This window comes from Sorex fumeus, unplaced genomic scaffold (assembly GCF_029834395.1).
Source record: "Sorex fumeus unplaced genomic scaffold, SorFum_2.1 ptg000045l, whole genome shotgun sequence".
In the NCBI taxonomy this organism is placed as follows: Eukaryota; Metazoa; Chordata; class Mammalia; order Eulipotyphla; family Soricidae; genus Sorex; species Sorex fumeus.
The window spans coordinates 8,067,053-8,084,705 of NW_026606102.1; the positions used below are offsets into that span (position 1 = coordinate 8,067,053).

General features: G+C 43.3%; 1 protein-coding gene across 4 annotated transcripts in view; it reads right to left on the minus strand.

Moving 5' to 3' along the window:
- The window catches only part of FGGY (FGGY carbohydrate kinase domain containing), a 475,385-nt gene that overhangs the window by 159,338 nt on the left and 298,394 nt on the right, over nucleotides 1-17,653 (minus strand). For all 4 annotated transcript variants that reach the window (XM_056122278.1, XM_056122274.1, XM_056122275.1 and 1 more), the window contains one exon: nucleotides 1,947-2,054. In XM_056122278.1, coding sequence (XP_055978253.1) covers nucleotides 1,947-2,054 — 108 coding nt within the window. The remainder of the gene's footprint in view (nucleotides 1-1,946; nucleotides 2,055-17,653) is intronic.

Below are 17,653 nucleotides of genomic sequence, written 5' to 3' on the forward strand. Positions count from 1 at the left end.
ATGCATTAAGTAGAATATCCCTCTAATCGCTGTGAGAAAAGTGGGTGATATATGATCCAGAGGCAAAGAGATGAGTTCTTTGTTATCTGGCAGCAGTCACTATTTTTTTACTTGAATCACCATGAGACACACAATTTCAAAGTTGTTCATGACTGGGTTTCAGTAATACGTTTGATCAACCATCACTTCACCAGTGTACAGTTCCCACCACCAATGTCCCTAATTTCCCTCCCGCCCCTCCCCGCAGCTTACCTCTATGGCAGATACTTTTCCTCTCACCTCCCACCTCTCTCACTCTCTCTCTCTCTCTCTCTCTCTCCCCCACCCTTTTCTTTTGGGCATTACAGTTTGCAATGGAGGTACTGAAAGGTTTGTCACTTTACCTATCACCAGCACTCAGTTCTTGTCCAAAGTGCTCATTTCCCACTATTTTTGGTACAGAGGTCCCCTCTCTATCCTAGATACCCTCCCTTCACCATCACTTGTGGCAAGCTTCCCATGCTGGACCATTCCTCCTGGCCCTTGTTTCCACTGTCTTGGAGTATTAATTTCATATTATATTTTTTCTAAATCCCACAAATGAGTCTAATCATTCTATGTCTGTTCCTTTCTCTCTGACTCATTTCACTAAGCATGATACTCTCTATGTCCATCTATTCTTATGCAAATTTCATTACTTAATTTTTCCTTGTGGCTGCGTAGTATTCCATTGTATAGATGTACCACACTTTCTTTTTTTTTTTATGATTTTATTTTTTTTTTCATTTTTTTTTATTAGTGAAACACCATGAAGTACACTTATAGACTTATAAATTTTTGTGCTTGGGTTTCAGTTATACAATGATCAAGTACCCATCCCTCCACCAGTGCCCATCCTCCCCCACCACGGGTCCTAGCATCCCTCCCACCCCCCATCCTCCCCCCCCCCCCCCCGTCCCACCCTGCCGCTGTGGCAGGGCATTCCTCCCTGTTCTCTCTCTCTTCTTTTGGGTACTGTGTTTTGCCAGAGAGGCATTGAGTGGCAGTCATGTTTGGTCTATAGACCACTTTTAGCATGTCTCTCCCACCCTGGGAGGGTCTTCACAACACCCTTTATTTGGTGCTCTCTTCTCTATCTGAGCTTCCTTCTCACCTAGCACATGTGGCTGGCCTTCAAGTCATGGAGCAAAATTCCTGGTACTAATCTGAGCCCTTCCTGGGTGTTAGTCTCCCGTTTTGTTGCTTTATGTTCCCCAGATGAATGCAATCTTTCTGTGTCTATCCCGCTCTTTCTGACTCATTTCGCTTAACATGATACTTTCCATGTAGTACGACTTGTATGTAAATTTCATAACTTCATCTTTTCTAACAGCTACATAGTACTCCATTGTGTAAATGTACCAAAGCTTCTTTAACCAGTCATCTGTTCTCGGGCACTCAGGTTTTTTCCAGATTTTGGCTATTGTAAAGAGTGCTGCAATGAACAAACAATTGCAGATGTCACTTCGACTATACATTTTTGCCTCTCTGGGATATATTCCCAGGAGTGCTATAGCTGGGTCAAATGGGAGATCGAATTCTAATTTTTTGAGAATCGTCCATACTGTTTTCCAAAAGGGTTGGACCAGCCTGCATTCCCACCAGCAGTGAAGGAGGGTCCCTTTCTCGCCACATCCACGCCAGCACCTGTTGCTTTTGTTCTTGTGTACCACACTTTCTTAAATCCACTCATTTGTTCTCGGCACTAGGGTTGTTTCTAGATTCTGGCTATTATGAATAGTCTGTTTACCAATCTTAACTCCTCTAGCAAATAGGACTAGATTCAGCACCCCATGCTGTACCCTAACAAGAAATTAATTCTTTTGATGTAGGAATCATTGTTCCAGGAATGGACTCAAGGGTCAGGGGATAAACATCAATCAGGAGCATAAAATGTTGAAAAGCAGACTGAGAAACTGTCTACTTACCAACTTTCCAGTAACACTCTGACCACCTTCACTCAGCCAGAAGCCAGGAACCATGGCTGAGTAATAAGGGCCCCAGACACCTGGCACAAAAATCGGGTCCTTGCTGATCTGGAAGAGAAGGACACAGGATTTAAAAATACTAAATTTAATGCAAGGTCAGAATGAGCCCTACCCACCACTTAGGGTTTCTGTAAGCAAGGAATCTGGCTTCTTACTGAATATTTCTGCAGTGGGAATGCCACTCACTTTCCCTCTGAAGAGTTATCACTGGAAACCTTTCTAACAAATTCACATCAATGTCTGAATATCAAAAGTTATGATTTTTGTAAAGAAATGGCAGAAATATGTTCTTGCAGACCCCTCTCTGTGGTAAAATGGCTACAAAAATGCCCTATTCAAACTCTTTCCCATATCAACCTCTCTGGTATAAAAATTTGCAGCCCCTCATACATGAGTCGGGTGGTCTACTTTCCCATCCCTTGAATGTGGATCAGCCTTATTGTTTGTTTTGGCCAATATCATGAGGAGGAAGTGACAATCTGCCAATTTTCCAGGCCAAAGCTCAAGAGGACTGGTTGTTTCTATTTCTCCTTTGGCTCCACTGTCATTCCCCTACTGGCATGCCTAGGGTAGCTTTCTGGATGGAAAGACATGTGCTACAGACCTGAGTCAGCCCAGCTGTCCCATGTGATGTCCCAGATATAGAAGGGAGCCCAAACAAGATCAGCAAATCCTCCTAGTCCACCAGCATCTGGCAAATACAGATCACCAGTAGAACTCAGCCAACTGGTAGACCTGTGACTCCAAAGACATTACGTGGCAGACCACTGAGATTTCGGATTTAATTGTTATGCAGCTTTTGTGTAGCAATAGACAAGTGATACATTCCCTTTCTCTACAAATAATGATCATTTAAAGCATTCCCTCTCCCTTTACGGGGTGATGGGGACACAGATGAATTAGCACTCTTCAAGATATTCTCCATCATGGCGGGGGAGGGGGGAGGTGTTCAGATAAGGAATGAATAAACAGAATTGATTTTGTTCCATCAGATGGTAAAATAAAAACACAGTTGTGAAGGGGTTCTAGGGTATAGATTAAGGGGTGATATGGTTAGTAAATGGTTTTTTAGAATATGAGGAGTAAGTCTAGACAAGTAGAAGTGGTTGGATAAAAAGAAATGGTAAAGTCGAAGAAATGGGTTGCGCAGTGCCATATATGTAAGAAGAAGATGATTTTTTATGGTTTGAAATACTGCAATGGGTTTTGTAGCTGCCCATGGAAACCCTGGGAAGTGGCAAGAAAGTCTATGAGGAGACAACCCAGAACAGGCAGTGATGGCTCACACATTCAGTGACCTAGATATATATCCTCTTGTCCATTTCTGAAGTAACAGAGTTGTGGAAACATACAGTTAAAGGGTGGGGAATAAAAGGGAGTTAGGAGTACCACATCTACTTCTGCATATAAGAAAGCTGGGCAGAGAAACTATTCAGCTATTCTATAAATATCTATTCAGTCCTTCCTATATGCCTGGCATTATGCTAGTACACAGTGAAGTGAATATTATAATTTATTTCTTCACGAAATGTATAAGACAGTTTTTAAGCATAGGAACAAATATTTAAATATCTAGACCCAAACTACTCTGGTTTCATTTTTATCAAATTAATGAATTCTCAGCTCTGGTTTCATTTTTACCAAATTAATGAATTCTCAGCTCAGTCAGATTTCCAAACCCTAAACAAGGAGGGAAACAAGAGAGGCAAACATAAAGCACTTAGACTGCCTCAAATAGAGGGAATATGAAAAAATGATACATTTGGTAGCTAAAGTGGAAACTCCAGTCTGAGAGACAAGAGATCAATAAGAGAAAACATTTTGGTTTGCACTGACACTTTCATTCATTCCTTTATTGGTGGAATAAGCTTTTTTCCTGAGTTCCTACTCTGTGTCCAATCTGGGCCTACCGGCATCAATGGCAAACAAGAGCAGAGTCCCATCCTCAGGGGAAATATAGTCTGGAGAGGGGCAGGCTATGGGTCATCATCCAGATTTGGCCAAGATCTTTGAAATTTCAGCATTGTTAGTTCTACATCTTGCAAAATTCCTCACTCTCTAGGCCAGCTTGGACAATGGTGCACCACTGACTGTATTAATCACATCATCATAAAAGAGAATTCAAAGGCATCATGAGAACATATAAATCAGATATCTAATCTAGATAAGCAAAGTACTATCTGAATTAAGGTATAACTAATACACAAAATTTATTCAGGTGGATGTAAGTATATGTGTCTAGATGTCTCTATGTATGGGTAAATACATACATACACATATCCCACAATGCTAGAGTGTGGGTATGTGTGAACACACACATGCATACATATGCAGGCTATCTGTAAGTCTGTGTATGACTGTCTGTGTGCATATAAGATATGGACAGTAGTTCATCTAGAATGAACACATACTACATAGATCTCATTTTTGTTGCTTTATTTTTTCCAGTAAAAATTCTTATCGCATGCCAACACATGATGTAATGGCCCTAAAATATACCCCCAGAATTGCTTTGGGGTGAAAAAATTAGCTGATGTTCCCAGCCACATAAAACCTAGGTTGTAACAGGCAGATGGGACACCTATCAAAGTAAGTAAATTCCTCTCATGTCTCGCAACTTTCTCTTTCAGAACCTTAACCCTATTTGACAGATTAGTTTCAGAAACAATTTAATGCATAGCCACACTCTCAACAGCTGAGGTCAGCTATGTACCTAGGCAGATGAGGGCATCGAACTTCATTGTAAAATCTTAGCACGCCAAAGTTTGTGTGTTCATGGGCTCACTGAATGGCTCTTTCTCATTGCCTGCATTCAGTGCTCTTGAGCCCTGTGTGTGGCCTGGATCAGGACGGCTGTTCTTTCTCTCAAGCTTGAGCCCCTCTCGCTCTGACTCTCCATTCCCCGAGCTAACAGTCTTAGTTTATATAGCAATCACGCAAGGCGGTGACATAAAGGTGGGTTGAATATCGACAAATCAACAAAGAGAGGTAAGACCACTCCTCCAGGAGATTAACTCAAGGAAATCTCATCTAAAGAGATTACTCCAGATTACTAGGAGATCTGCTCAAGGGTGGGATCTCGGGTGTTTTCTTTCCTCAGTAATCTACTTAAATAGCTGTAATAAATCTACTTCTAATATTTCTAGCAATGTCATTCTGTATGAGTACAGTAAGAGATATAAACTTAGTTTGGTTCTTCCTGAGAACATCTCACTATACATTCCGCAGTCCTCAGGCCAGGTTAATCTTCCTAGCTCCAGCAGGGTCCTAGTCTCATCGTTACTTACTTTTGGATCATGACAGCATTTGTCCATGATCATGCCCTCAACTTATAGTTGAGTATTGTGGTGCTTTGGCCTGGCCCATTTCGATGCTAGGGTAGCTCACAGCTTGCCCTGGGTCCATTCAGTCCATCGTTGGGACCCTGCTTTTGGGGTGCTAGGAACTAAGGGCAACTGAGTCAAGAAAGCAGATGCCCAGGAGTAAATATTATTCGGAGTCAATCAACTCCCAAGTTACAAAGCATAATATTAACTGTCTTCCTTTGTCTATACAGAAAGGACATTGCTTACAATACAAATTCAGTGTCCTTAGATGGGTGTGACCCGATAAACCTAAGCTACCTGAGGAAGGACAAAACAGTGTTATCCTACACTTCATGTTTTGCTTTTGTTTTTCATGTGTGAACATAAATTGGAGCCTTAACATCACCCTTCCCCTCCTCTCCCTTTGCCCCCACCCCACCCCAACTCTCTCTCCTACTGCTCTGCTTCATCCTTTAGGGATATTGCTAGTTCTGTTACAGCAGCTGAATTCCTACAGATTAGGGTTCATTGCTCAGAAATACCAGGTGAAGGCTCTGCCAGGCTCTGTTTAGGGAAAAAAATTTTCAGGTTGACTTGTACTCACTCATTTGGGATGGTTCATACTGCTCATCAGTCATTCTTAGTAAAGCAAGAAACAAAGACACAAATATGTTTCATGGAGCCATTGTAATAATTTTCAAACTCTGTGCTGTTGGATGAAAAGAGCAATTGTTTGGAAAGAGAGAAAGAGAAGAGAGGAAGAGGAGGAAAGAGAGGCAGAGCGACAGAAAGAAACAGAGAGGGATAGATATTTGTGCTTAAACGTGTGTTTCAGTCTCTGGCAATAAACCAAAGTATTTATAATTATTTCTGTAAGAGATTTTTCCATGACAATGGCAGTGCTAGCCTGGAGGCTGTGCCTTTCACCACACTAAAGACAGGTGTCTGTACAGGATGCTGACTTCCCAGCTGGCAGCAGCAAAAGCAGCTCAGATTGACCAGTGCATGCAAAGGTCTCATAGCAAAAACATAACAGGATGAAATCACTTGATTCTCAAAGTGTTTCCAAGAGAATATGATAACATTTTCCATTTTTCTCTGGTACAAATGTGTGAACTAAGGCAGAGCCTGTTCAGTAACAAGCACAAGGTAATAAAATTACAAAGCAGCGTGGACCTACTGAGTCTGTTTTCCTCTACCAAATAAGTGGTTTCTTCTTCTTCTTCTTATTTTTTAAATGTATAAAGGCACCATTCTCTACCAAGTTATTCATAGTTAAGTTTTAGGCATACAACGTTCTAGCACCAATCCCAACATCAATGTCAACTTCCCTCCAGCAGTGTCTCCAGTCCCGACCCACTCTGCCAACCTGCCACCTTGGCATTTTGAAGTTCTGCTGCTGTTGATTGCATCTCATGTTTTCAGTGTTGCTGACTCTGAGGCCTGGACATAGAGCTGTACCACTCCTCTACACCACCAATGTACCAGAGGTCCTTGAACCCTGCTCTCTGTTACTTCCGGCCCACATCTTCTTACGTCTTCACTTGATTTCTTTCCTTCTCTGTTCTTTTCCCTATACTTTGGGGTCAGGGTGATCTAGGCATCCCCTCTTTAATACGTGTGTTTCCTAATTCAATTATTTTATAACCACAGATAAGTGAGATCATCTTTGTCCTTTTTCTTCTGGCTTACGTCACACAATATCATTGTTTCTTTGATGCCTTCCTTTTTATTAGAGGACAGAAAACAAAGATTATTAGAGTTTGTTCACTTATTCTGAACCATCCCATGGTCCTGATGATAAGGTTAGAGAAGTACTTCTCAACCTTTACCCTACTGTGGTCTTCTTCTCACCTATTTCTTTCCTGTGGTGTCCTTGTCCTAAGATTGGCTCCTTAGTCTCTGGCCGTGGCCCCCATTTCAACTGAGGCCAACATAAAAAATCCAGAGGCCTAGTGGGAGAGCATGTGGACCCTCAGTTGAGAAATGTGTATTTGTTAATCTTCGTTTTACTGATACACTTGGGAAGAACAGTGGAGGAAGTGGCTGAATCAGGGGCCTGATCCCACCACTAACTGTCAAATTCTAACCTTAAACAAGGTCATCTTAGCCAAGATGACCTTAGGCAAGGTCATCTTCCTGAGTCTCAATTTCCTCAGTTTCACTGTGGGTGGTATGAGATGAATGTTGGAGGATTTGGGGAAAGATAAAACAAGTGGTCACATATAAACAGCTTATTGTATGTTGAATGCCAAGGAAATGATAGCTTTCCCTGAAATGAGGCTTGTGTGAGGGAATATTCAAAAGACTGGGTTATATGATCACAGCCCAAAGTAAGTACAACTATGCCTGGAAAGCCTCAGTCAGGAATCATCTTTGGTCTTCTTTAGTCAATATTCTTAATAGAAGAGGCTATCTACCGAAGTGAAGCTTATTTCCAGATGGCATTATCTTGGAAGGACTGCTCTTTTTTTTTTATTTTATTATTTTTTTTATTAGTGAAACACCATGAGGTACAGTTATAGACTTCTAAATTTTTGTGCTTGGGTTTCAGTTATACAATGATCAAGTACCCATGCCTCCACCAGTGCCCATCCTCCCCCACCACGGGTCCCAGCATCCCTTCCACCCCCCATCCCCCACCCCGTCCCACCCTGCCTCTGTGGCAGGGCATTCCCCCTTGTTCTCTCTCTCTACTTTTGGGTACTGTGTTTTGCAAGAGAGGCATTGAGTGGCAATCATGTTTGGTCTATAGACTACTTTTAGCATGTCTTTTCCACCGGAAGGACTGCTCTTAATGAAGGCGTTTCAAGTCACATTCAAAATAACTTCAAAAGTTCGAACATTAAGTACAGTAACAACGATTCATGATTATTAAAGCATATAGTTAAAATTTTGTACTTAAAAAAAAGAACCAGCAATATCAGCTTTCATGATAATTCTTTTTCCTGGGTGGGGCTTACACGAGAATTCAATTTCATGCTGTTTAAACTAAACCTAGACAACTTGACACCTGACACATTCCTTAATTGTGAGTGATATAAAGTTACAAAAACCCATGATTAAACAAAGCTTTTGTTGCAACCTATATACTAAGTACAGAGATCAGCCAGAAGGTTGTAAAAATAACCCAGCAAAATATCAGTAAAACAAATAAAACTCCTTTCCTCAAGGGATTAGTAGCCTGTGTAGGCCCAAGGCTGGAAATGAAAAACAAAACAGTGATAACAAAACTTGCAAAGGGTTTTAGTAAGACAAGAGAGTAAAGGACAGTAGCCCAAATTGCCAGGGGACTAGAGTGCAGTGATGAAGCCATTGAAGCTAGCCCTTGAAGGAGAAACATACATGTCTTTCCTTAGGCTGAGTAAGGGCTTTCCATACCTGGGGCTATGAAGCCATGCTCAGGGTCAGGAAGCTGTACAAGTGAATGAAAAACAAGAAAATGAAAAACAATGCACTTTGCGGTAGGGGTGGGGATACTTGGGTGTCCTGCAGTGCTGTGCTCAAGGGCTACCACTGGTTCTGTGCTTAAAAATGATTCCTGGTCATGCTCCAAGGACCATATGTGGTGTCAGGGATCAAACCAGGGCTGGTCTAGTGCTGCAAACCAAGCACTAGAACCCCTGTACTCTCTCTTGAATCCAAAGTTCTGCCTTTTCTTTAGATACAAGTCTGTGCTTAATCTCTGTGCTATCTCGATGGCCTAATTTTACTTTAAACAATAGGTCTCACCACTCAGGATAGGTGTGCTTCTGCATCAACATACCCTATTTCTGGTCAGGAGCTCACTTTTTAAAAAGCTGTGGCTAGGAAAAAGCCTCACTGAAACCACCTTTAATGCCAAGGAGAAATAATGAAGAACCAATAATAGAACATAAAAAGAACTAGAAGAGACAATAAATAACGAAGTAATTGATAATAGTGTATTATGGATATATTACATATCAAACTCTTCAAGGCTCTGAATAGACTTTATTACAAAAAAACAAATTAAAACAACCAAAAAATATTTACAGTCCAGAGATCAAACCCAAAGCTCATAAAAGGGGGTATAAACTCTCCCGCTGTATTCTTTCTCAAGCTGACTTGGTCAGGTAGAATGCTTGTGACAACACAAAGATAGAGGTCCTACCGGAATTTCCCAGTCAATAAATCAAAACTTCAGGAGATCAGATAGTCAACAGAAGAGGACTGAGTACAGGGTCCAAGCAGGTCCCTAGCTATGAATCACCATCTTACTTTCAGCTCTAGACTTTACATTCTTCATGTATAAAACAAGCAGACTGGACTATAATGTTTACTGTTTCTTGCCTTTGAGATTCTCTAAGATGCCATGGTTGAGGTTGAGTCATTTTTCTCTAGTCAGTCAATCAGAATGTTCCACTAAGCTATTTCTACTTGGCCCCCACATGCCCTGGACTTATGGCATCGTGATATATCATCAAATGGTGCTTCACTATGTACCCACCTTGCTCTAAAACATCACTGATCTCAGATAGAGAAGGGATCACCAAGTAAAGAATGCTTAGAGGGCCTGCTCGGGATGAAGATGTGTGCTGAAAGTAGACTATAGACCAAACATGATGGCCACTTAATACCTGTATTGCAAACCACAACACCCTAAAGGAGAGAGAGAGTGAAAGGGAATGCGCCTGCCACAGCGGTGGGGGGGGGGCGGGGGGGTGAGGTGGGGGTGGCGGGAGGGATACTGGGAACATTGGTGGTGGAGAATGGGCACTGGTGGCGGGATGGGTACTCAATCACTGTATTACTGAAACATAAGCATGAAAGTTTCTAAGTCTGTAACTGTACCTCACAGTGATTCATTAAAATAAACAAATAAACAAATGGGTAAATAAATAAATAAAACATCACTTATCTATGGCACATTATTTAGGAGGGAGCTCTGAAGGGGTGACAGATTCCTTTTCTTAAAATTCAGGAGAGTTTATACTTCCTTTTGGTCCTTTTAAGAAATATTATGATTATTATTATGCAAGTAACATGGTTTACAACAGCATTACTGTTGGTTTACTCTTCAGGCAGACAAAGTTACTACACCTCCATGACCACCTATGTGCCAAAGATTCTCCACCACTGTCCTTATGTTATTTCTAGTCTGCCTCTCTCTTCTGCAAATCTGTCCCTGCCACCCTCAACGTGGTCGGTCACCTCTGTGCTTACTATCTGCCAACTATCTGGGATGTATTTAATAGTGACTCCTGGTAACATCTTGCATTAGCTGAGTAAATATTCAGCTGATATCTACTGGATATACAAGGAGTTCAAACTGTCTTGAAAGCCACAGAGAGCTGAGTACAATCCGGTGGGAAACAGAGGGCAGTGTGGCTGGGGTCCAACATAGGTGGCAAGTGCCTTCTAGGGCACATTTGCGTGTGCCCTTAGAATAATCCTGATAATATACAAGGTCAAAACAGGCAGCCCATTTTTTAACTGAAGACACGAGCATGGTGGTGTTGGGAAGGGGGGGTGAGGTTAGCAGGAACACCAGGATCAAAACTGAGAGAGGACAAGGATGAGAGGTTACTCTTCCTGAGCTCTGGCCTCTCCCCATAGTGGTGCCTCCACTGGTTCAGGAATGGGTGCCACCCGCTGAGTGCCACCTGCTGCATTTTCCTGCAGCGTGGGGAGTAGGTAAAATCCCTTACTCGCAAGGGAGCTAAGAGAAGGGAGCGACTCCACCAAAGTCTATTCTCCTCCCCTGCCCCATGCTCCTGAGGTTAGCCTAAGCCTCTGGAAGGGCCAGCAAGCAGGCTCCAGGCTCCAGAGTTCCTGGGAGGGAACAGGAGGCTGGCTGTGGAGTGCCTGCAGCCAGGTTGGGAATGTGAGTGGGTAAGCCACAGGCATGTGCTGGGGTTGGGTATTCCGTGGTGGCTCATCTCTGCCTCCAAAGGGCTGGAGCTATCATCTTACTAGAAGAGAAATTATATACATCCTCGCCAACTTGCTGCTCATTAAACAGGGAAAACAAATATCGAAGGGGGAGGGGGCTCACAGCTTTCGCCTCTATTTCTGCACTTCTAGCATGGAAATGAATTGAGTTTTCTCCCCTCCCTTACAAACCAGCACACAGGAAAACTGCCTTCATGGCTGTGAAGATGGCTTAGTTAGAGAGCACTGATCTTAGAGTCAGACAACCTGCATTGCAGTTCTGGTGAGATCATTTCCTAGCCAGAGGCCTGCACACGTCTCTCTGAAATGAAACCTCATCATTTCTGAAGGGGGAAAATTGCAACTCCCAATGAGTTCTGTGCTAGTCTTGAAAGGAATAACATAGCTCAGGAGTCTCTGCCTCACTAAATGTGAAACAGGTTTTGGGAAGTGTGGGTCAAGACCAGTCGAAAGATCTGGCTGGCTTTGGCTTATCATGCTTTTTAGCTTCATCTCTTGGCTAAGGTCTTTCTCCTCCTTCCCGATTCTCCATGTTCAACTCACTCTCCACATCTGGGATAGGCTTATTACCTGCGTAATAATAAGAAGAAGAATTGGGGGGGGGGGTGTCAGGGTTTGACCAACACCAGCCCGTATTATGGGGCTACATCTGGCTCTGTGCAATCAATTGTGGTAGAGCTTGGGGGACCCTACACAATTTCAGGGATCAGATGCATTTATCTCTGTCCTCTCTCTCTCTCTCTCTCTCTCTCTCTCTCTCTGATCCCTAATGACAATTTTTATACTGTTAAGTTTCAACTGTTTATTCCCAGCTCAGATCTTCTTCCTGTTGACATTTGACTTGGTTGTCTAATCAACACACACACACACACACAGAGAGAGAGAGAGAGAGAGACAAAGAGAGAGAGAGAGAGAGAGAGAGAGAGAGAGACATCCTTGTCTACCATAGCTCGTTGTGCTGGATGTTTGTCTCAGTGAAAATGAACCTATTTTCCAACCACCCAGGAACACTTGATCACTTGACATCCATTACTCATAGATTTGCTTGAGCAAGCACCAGTAACATCTTCCTTCATCCCTGTTGCATGCCTGTGTAGCCCATGGTGTCTGATCGCTCCAGGAACACGAAGAGGCTCAAACCGATCATTCAGGGTCTTGACGAAGAAGTCTGATCATCTCGTAGGTGGACAGCCATGCGATCGTTAGACGTCCCATGGAATTCAGTTGGTAATGACTCTAGTCCAGCAGTCATCTCCAAATAGTATTATGTGTCCAGCCCATCTAACTTTCGACGCCTTGGCAAACGAGACAGCATCCCTGATTCTTGATTGTTGACAGAGGTTGGAATGCCAGATTCTTTCTCTCACTTGAGTGAAGCGTGATACTCCAAGCATAGCTCTTTCAATTCCCCTTTGGGAGACCCAAATAGCGTTCTCATCCTGTTTTCATAGGGCCTAGGTCTCTGAGGCATATGTTAATGCAGAACAATGTAATCGAAGAGATGTGCCCAGAGTCGGTGGTTCTTCGTCCTCTTAGCTATTTCTGCAATGCTCTTGAAGGCGTTCCAAGACAGTCTCTTCCTCCTGCGCAACTCAGGTGCCAGGTCATTCGTCATGGTGACTTCTCTACCTAGTTACACATAACTGTTGCATTCGGAGATGTTCGCTCCATTGAGAGCAAATGTAATGTCAGGAATAGACCGTTTATCATAAACATTGTCTTCATGAGATTCAGCTGGAGTCCGACCTTTCCACACTCATGGTCAAAGTCAGCCAGCATTTGTGCCACTTGGCTAATGTTTGGTATTATTAGACCAATGTCATCAGCAAAGCAGAGGTGGTGTACTTGCTGACTCTCTATCTTCACTCTCATTCCTTCCCATTCCAGTCATTGCATGACGTTTTCGAGGGTAGCACTGAAGAGTTTCAGTGAAATAGTATCACCCTGCCAAACCCTTCTCTTGGCATTGATGATCACTTCTTTGTAGAATGGTGAGATCCTGGTAGTGAATCCATAATACAGCTCACGGAGGATCCTGGTGTACTGAGTATGAATTCCCTCATTGGCTAGGGCTTCAATGACCGCTTCCATCTCAACAGAATCAAAGGCTTTCTTTAAATCAATGAACATTAGACAGAGGGGCATCTTGAACTCCCAAGAAACCTCAATGAGCTTGGTTACTGTGTGGATATGGTCAACCGTGCTGAATCCTTTGCGGAACCCAGCTTGCTTGCATGGTTGTCTTTCATCTAGTGTTCTGCCAATCCTATTCAGGATGACTTGAGTGAACAGCTTGTAGACGACAGATAACAGGCAGATCGGGCAATAGTTGCCAATGTTGTGGATGTCTCCCTTCTTGTACAGTCCTGCTGGTTTCCATTGGGATGGAACCGTGCATTCAGACAGGTAGAGTCTGAAGAGCCGAGCCAGTGTATTGATGAGAACTGGTGGCAAGTTCTTCAGATGTTCGGGTCTGACCTTGTCTGGGCTGGGTGCTGTTTGCTTCTTTACTGAGGAAATGGAGTGTCAGATTTCGGAAGGGAGAACAATATATCCATCCTGTGGAATGTGGTATGTGGGCAGGTGGACGTGGCTATTGAAGAGATCCTAGTAGAAGTCATGGATAATCTTGCCCATTGCCCTTCTGGAAGATGTGATAGATCAATCAGGACATTGAAGGGCAGTCATCTTGATCTTGTAGTTGGCGAAGGACAGGCAGGCATTGAGAATACTTTTTCCCGCTTCTGCTGCATCTGTCAGCACTGCTGCTCTTCTCTCTTTGAAGTCTTCCTTTATCGCTTCTCTGCACTTCTTTGCGAGTTCGGACGTTTGCTTGCGGTTGCCTGAGGCTTGCGCCCAGCACGTTGGCGAATGAACTCAAGGGTTTTCGAAGACTGGCGTCTTTTTTGTGGCTCTCTCTCTCTTGGTGTTCCTTGCACAATCATGGAGGTGCTGAACCAGTGGATCATATTTCTCGTCAATGTTGTCAATGATGGCATCTTCCCATGTTGCCGCAATAGTGTCACAGAGCTCCCAGTTGGTGGTTGTTCTGGGAATTCTCTTCTTAAACTTTGCAGCCCTTTCTCCCTGCTCTGTGAAGTAGAAGTTTGAATGAAGGAGACGGTGTTCCAATCCCATTTGGAATTTTGGGACAAAAGTGACATCGGTCAGGCAAAACTGTCGATTGAATATGATGTCATCAATTTCATTGTGGAACTGTCCACCGGGAGACTCCCATGTCCAACGTTTATATTCGGCCTTCTGAAACTGTGAGTTATCATGGATGATCTTGGTCGACATGATGAACTTAGATAGTCTCTTACCCTGTTCATTCCATTCTAGGCTATGGGTCCTGATGTGGAGTTCTTTGCCTGATCTTCTTGGTCCTATCTTGGCATTAAAATCACCGACAACGATCTTGTAGAAGGTGAGGTCTTCTTTATAGAACTTCTCCAGCTGGATGTAGAACTTCTCAATTTCTTTTTCATCATAATTGAATGGTGGTGTGCAGACAATGAAGATAGAAACTGCCAGCAGTGAGCCACATCTATTCAAGTGTAATCTGATTCTGGTTTTTTTTGCATTTGAATAAATCAATGCTCATGGACAAGTTCATGTTGACAAGGACACCAACACCACCAATGCCTCTTTTGTTGCATGTTTCGAGGAACAGTTCTTCTCCAGTGTCAAAAATGGCGAGATGTGATTGATGCCTTCTTGTCTTGGTCAGACCAATGATGTTGTACTTGATCTTTTGCACTTGTACCATCAGGTCCTTGATGTTTGCATCTGATGTCAGCATACATGCATACATGCATTGAAAGTACAGTTATTTTTGTCCTTCTTCATTTTGGCAGTCTAGTTCGGCCTTGAGATTTTATCAGCCTCTCCTTCCTCGTCCATCTTAATGCTGCTGTATTGGTGGCTCTTTCAGGGTTAGGGAAACGAGACTCATTTTATTGACTGGTTTTGGCATATTGAATACACCATGGATAGCTTGCCAGGCTCTGCTGTGCAGGAGGAATACTCTCGGTAGCTTGACAGACTCTCAGAGAGGGATAGAGGCTTTTAGGGCGGCCTCTAATCGCCCTTGCAGGTGTTCCCATGGTTCAAACCATATTTGAACCCCATCAAATATGGTGCGGTTATCTTGGAAGATGGGTATTAAGTGTGTTATGATGTGTCACGCATCTGCAAAGTGCCGCGCGGTCCGGAAAACGGCCTGGAGCGTGGCGGCAGTGAGGTAGTGGAGATAGTGGAGGATTTCTTTCTCCATCTAATCTGTCCCACATTAAGTCACAAGTACCAAGAGCTTTCTTTTTCAATGCAAGACTTTCAGTTTGTCCCCACAGCCACTCTACCTGTCCCATTCTTTGCCATCCCTTGCTTGGATGACTGTAAGAGTAATTTAACTGGTTTTCCTGACTCAGGTATTCTCTTCCACCCTAAACCTGCTCAAGTCAAATTCAGAGAATTCAAGTTTCATCTGTTCTTAGATGATGAACAGATCTCATCGACGATCAAGAATCAGGGGCACTGTCTCGTTTGCCAAGGCATCGAAAATCAGATGGGCTGGACACGTAATGAGATTTGGAGACAACCGCTGGATTAGAGCTGTTACTGACTGGATTTCACGGGAAGTCAAAAGACAGCATGGCCGCCCACCTACCAGATGGTCAGACTTCTTCGTCAAGACCCTGAACGATCGGTTTGAGGCACTTCATGTTCCTAGAAGGAACAGACGCTATTGGGCTACACTACCATGCGACAGGGACAAATAGAGACGTTACTGGTGCCCGCTCAAGCAAATTGATGATTAACAGGAAGTCAAGTGATCAAGTGATCAAATTTCATACCCCCAGCACAAAGATTTATTTCTCACATACAAAAAAAAGTTATAGCATCTCCCTCCCCTACTTAACTCTTTCAGAAGTTCCCCCAGACATACAAGAACTTTCTGGTCTGGTATTTACTAATTTGCCTGACCTAAAAACACAGTTTATCATTTCCTCGTCCTTTGCACTACTGCCTCTGTGCCCCAATCTTTTCCTGAAATAAATCCAGCCGAGTATATCTCTCTACTAAGAACCAGACATTTGCATGTAGCCAACCTGGTTGGAATTCATGGCATTACATATGGCACCACGAGCACCACCAGGAGTGATCCCTGAGAGCAGAATCAGGAGTAAGCCCTGAGCACTGCTGAGTATCATCTTGAAAACTCAGAAATCTGTCAAGTTTTTTGTTGCTGTTGTTGTTTTCATTGTCAAATCTTCTTGAATTATCTCTAAAAGGTTTCCCCTTATACTTTGCCCTGGCTAATGGCCAGGTTCAAGACTGAAGTCAGAATGATCTGTTCTGGAAAGCCTTCTCTAAACCCTGCCTGCCAGACCCATGCTGGGTTAGGTCTTGCCTAGATCTTAAGTTTCTGAACTTCAATCAGCACATGCTATGTATAAACATTAGTATATATACACTAGTATATATACTAATATGTGTCGAAATGTAGGCACTGTGAACTTCTGATATTTATCCAATGGGCTTTGCAAAGTACACCCTCACACACATACCGGCCATGGCTAAAATCATTACTACCAGGCCTTGCTACTGACATTTGGGGCAACAGCTGAATATAATGTGTGCCCAAGTATCTGTAAATGGCACACAGTTAATAAAGTTCAAGCTCTCGACGCTTTTCTCTACTCTGCTGGGAGGTTTTCAAAAGGTCAAGAGTCCTCCAGTAAAGAGTTTGCTCTTCCTAGAAATCCTACCACTTTATTTCAACCTGAGCAGAACAAGAGGGCAAGAAACCTCCACAGACGTCTCCTGAGGCTAGTGGTTTAAACTGACAGGGAGGGCGATGAGTTGGGTTGTCACACAACTAAGTAGTCTCCAGTTGGGGGGCAAAGGGAGTTAGTCAATATGGCCTGCAGTGTCCTGAAATACTTGCAAAGTCCTTTGGGCTCCTTAAGCCCTCAACTGTCTCACTCATCATTCTGAAACCCATCCGCAATGCCAGCAGAAATGGAACCATATGTTTTTTGTTCACTCAACATACCCAAAGTGGCTTTGCAAATGAGACTGCATCACCAAAACAACTCTCAGGCCTTCCACAAATTCCCCCCAACTGTTCTCTACCCTGAGTGCATGAAGGCTCACACGTCTCCCTTGATACACGCCTGGCTGACTCCTATGACCTCAGACTGCTTTTCAGGTTAGCACCTCCCAGGGTGAAATGACAAAGATACAAAAAGCCTATTGTGTGTAGCTTTTTCTTGGCCCACTAAGAGAGCACAGTAGGAAGACACTGCCTGTGCTCAGCTGAACCAGGTTTAATCCCTGGCACTGCTTATAATGGTTCCTTGAGCCATGCCAGGAGTGATACCTGAGTACTCAGCCAGGAGTAAGTACTAAGCAAAGCTGGAAGTG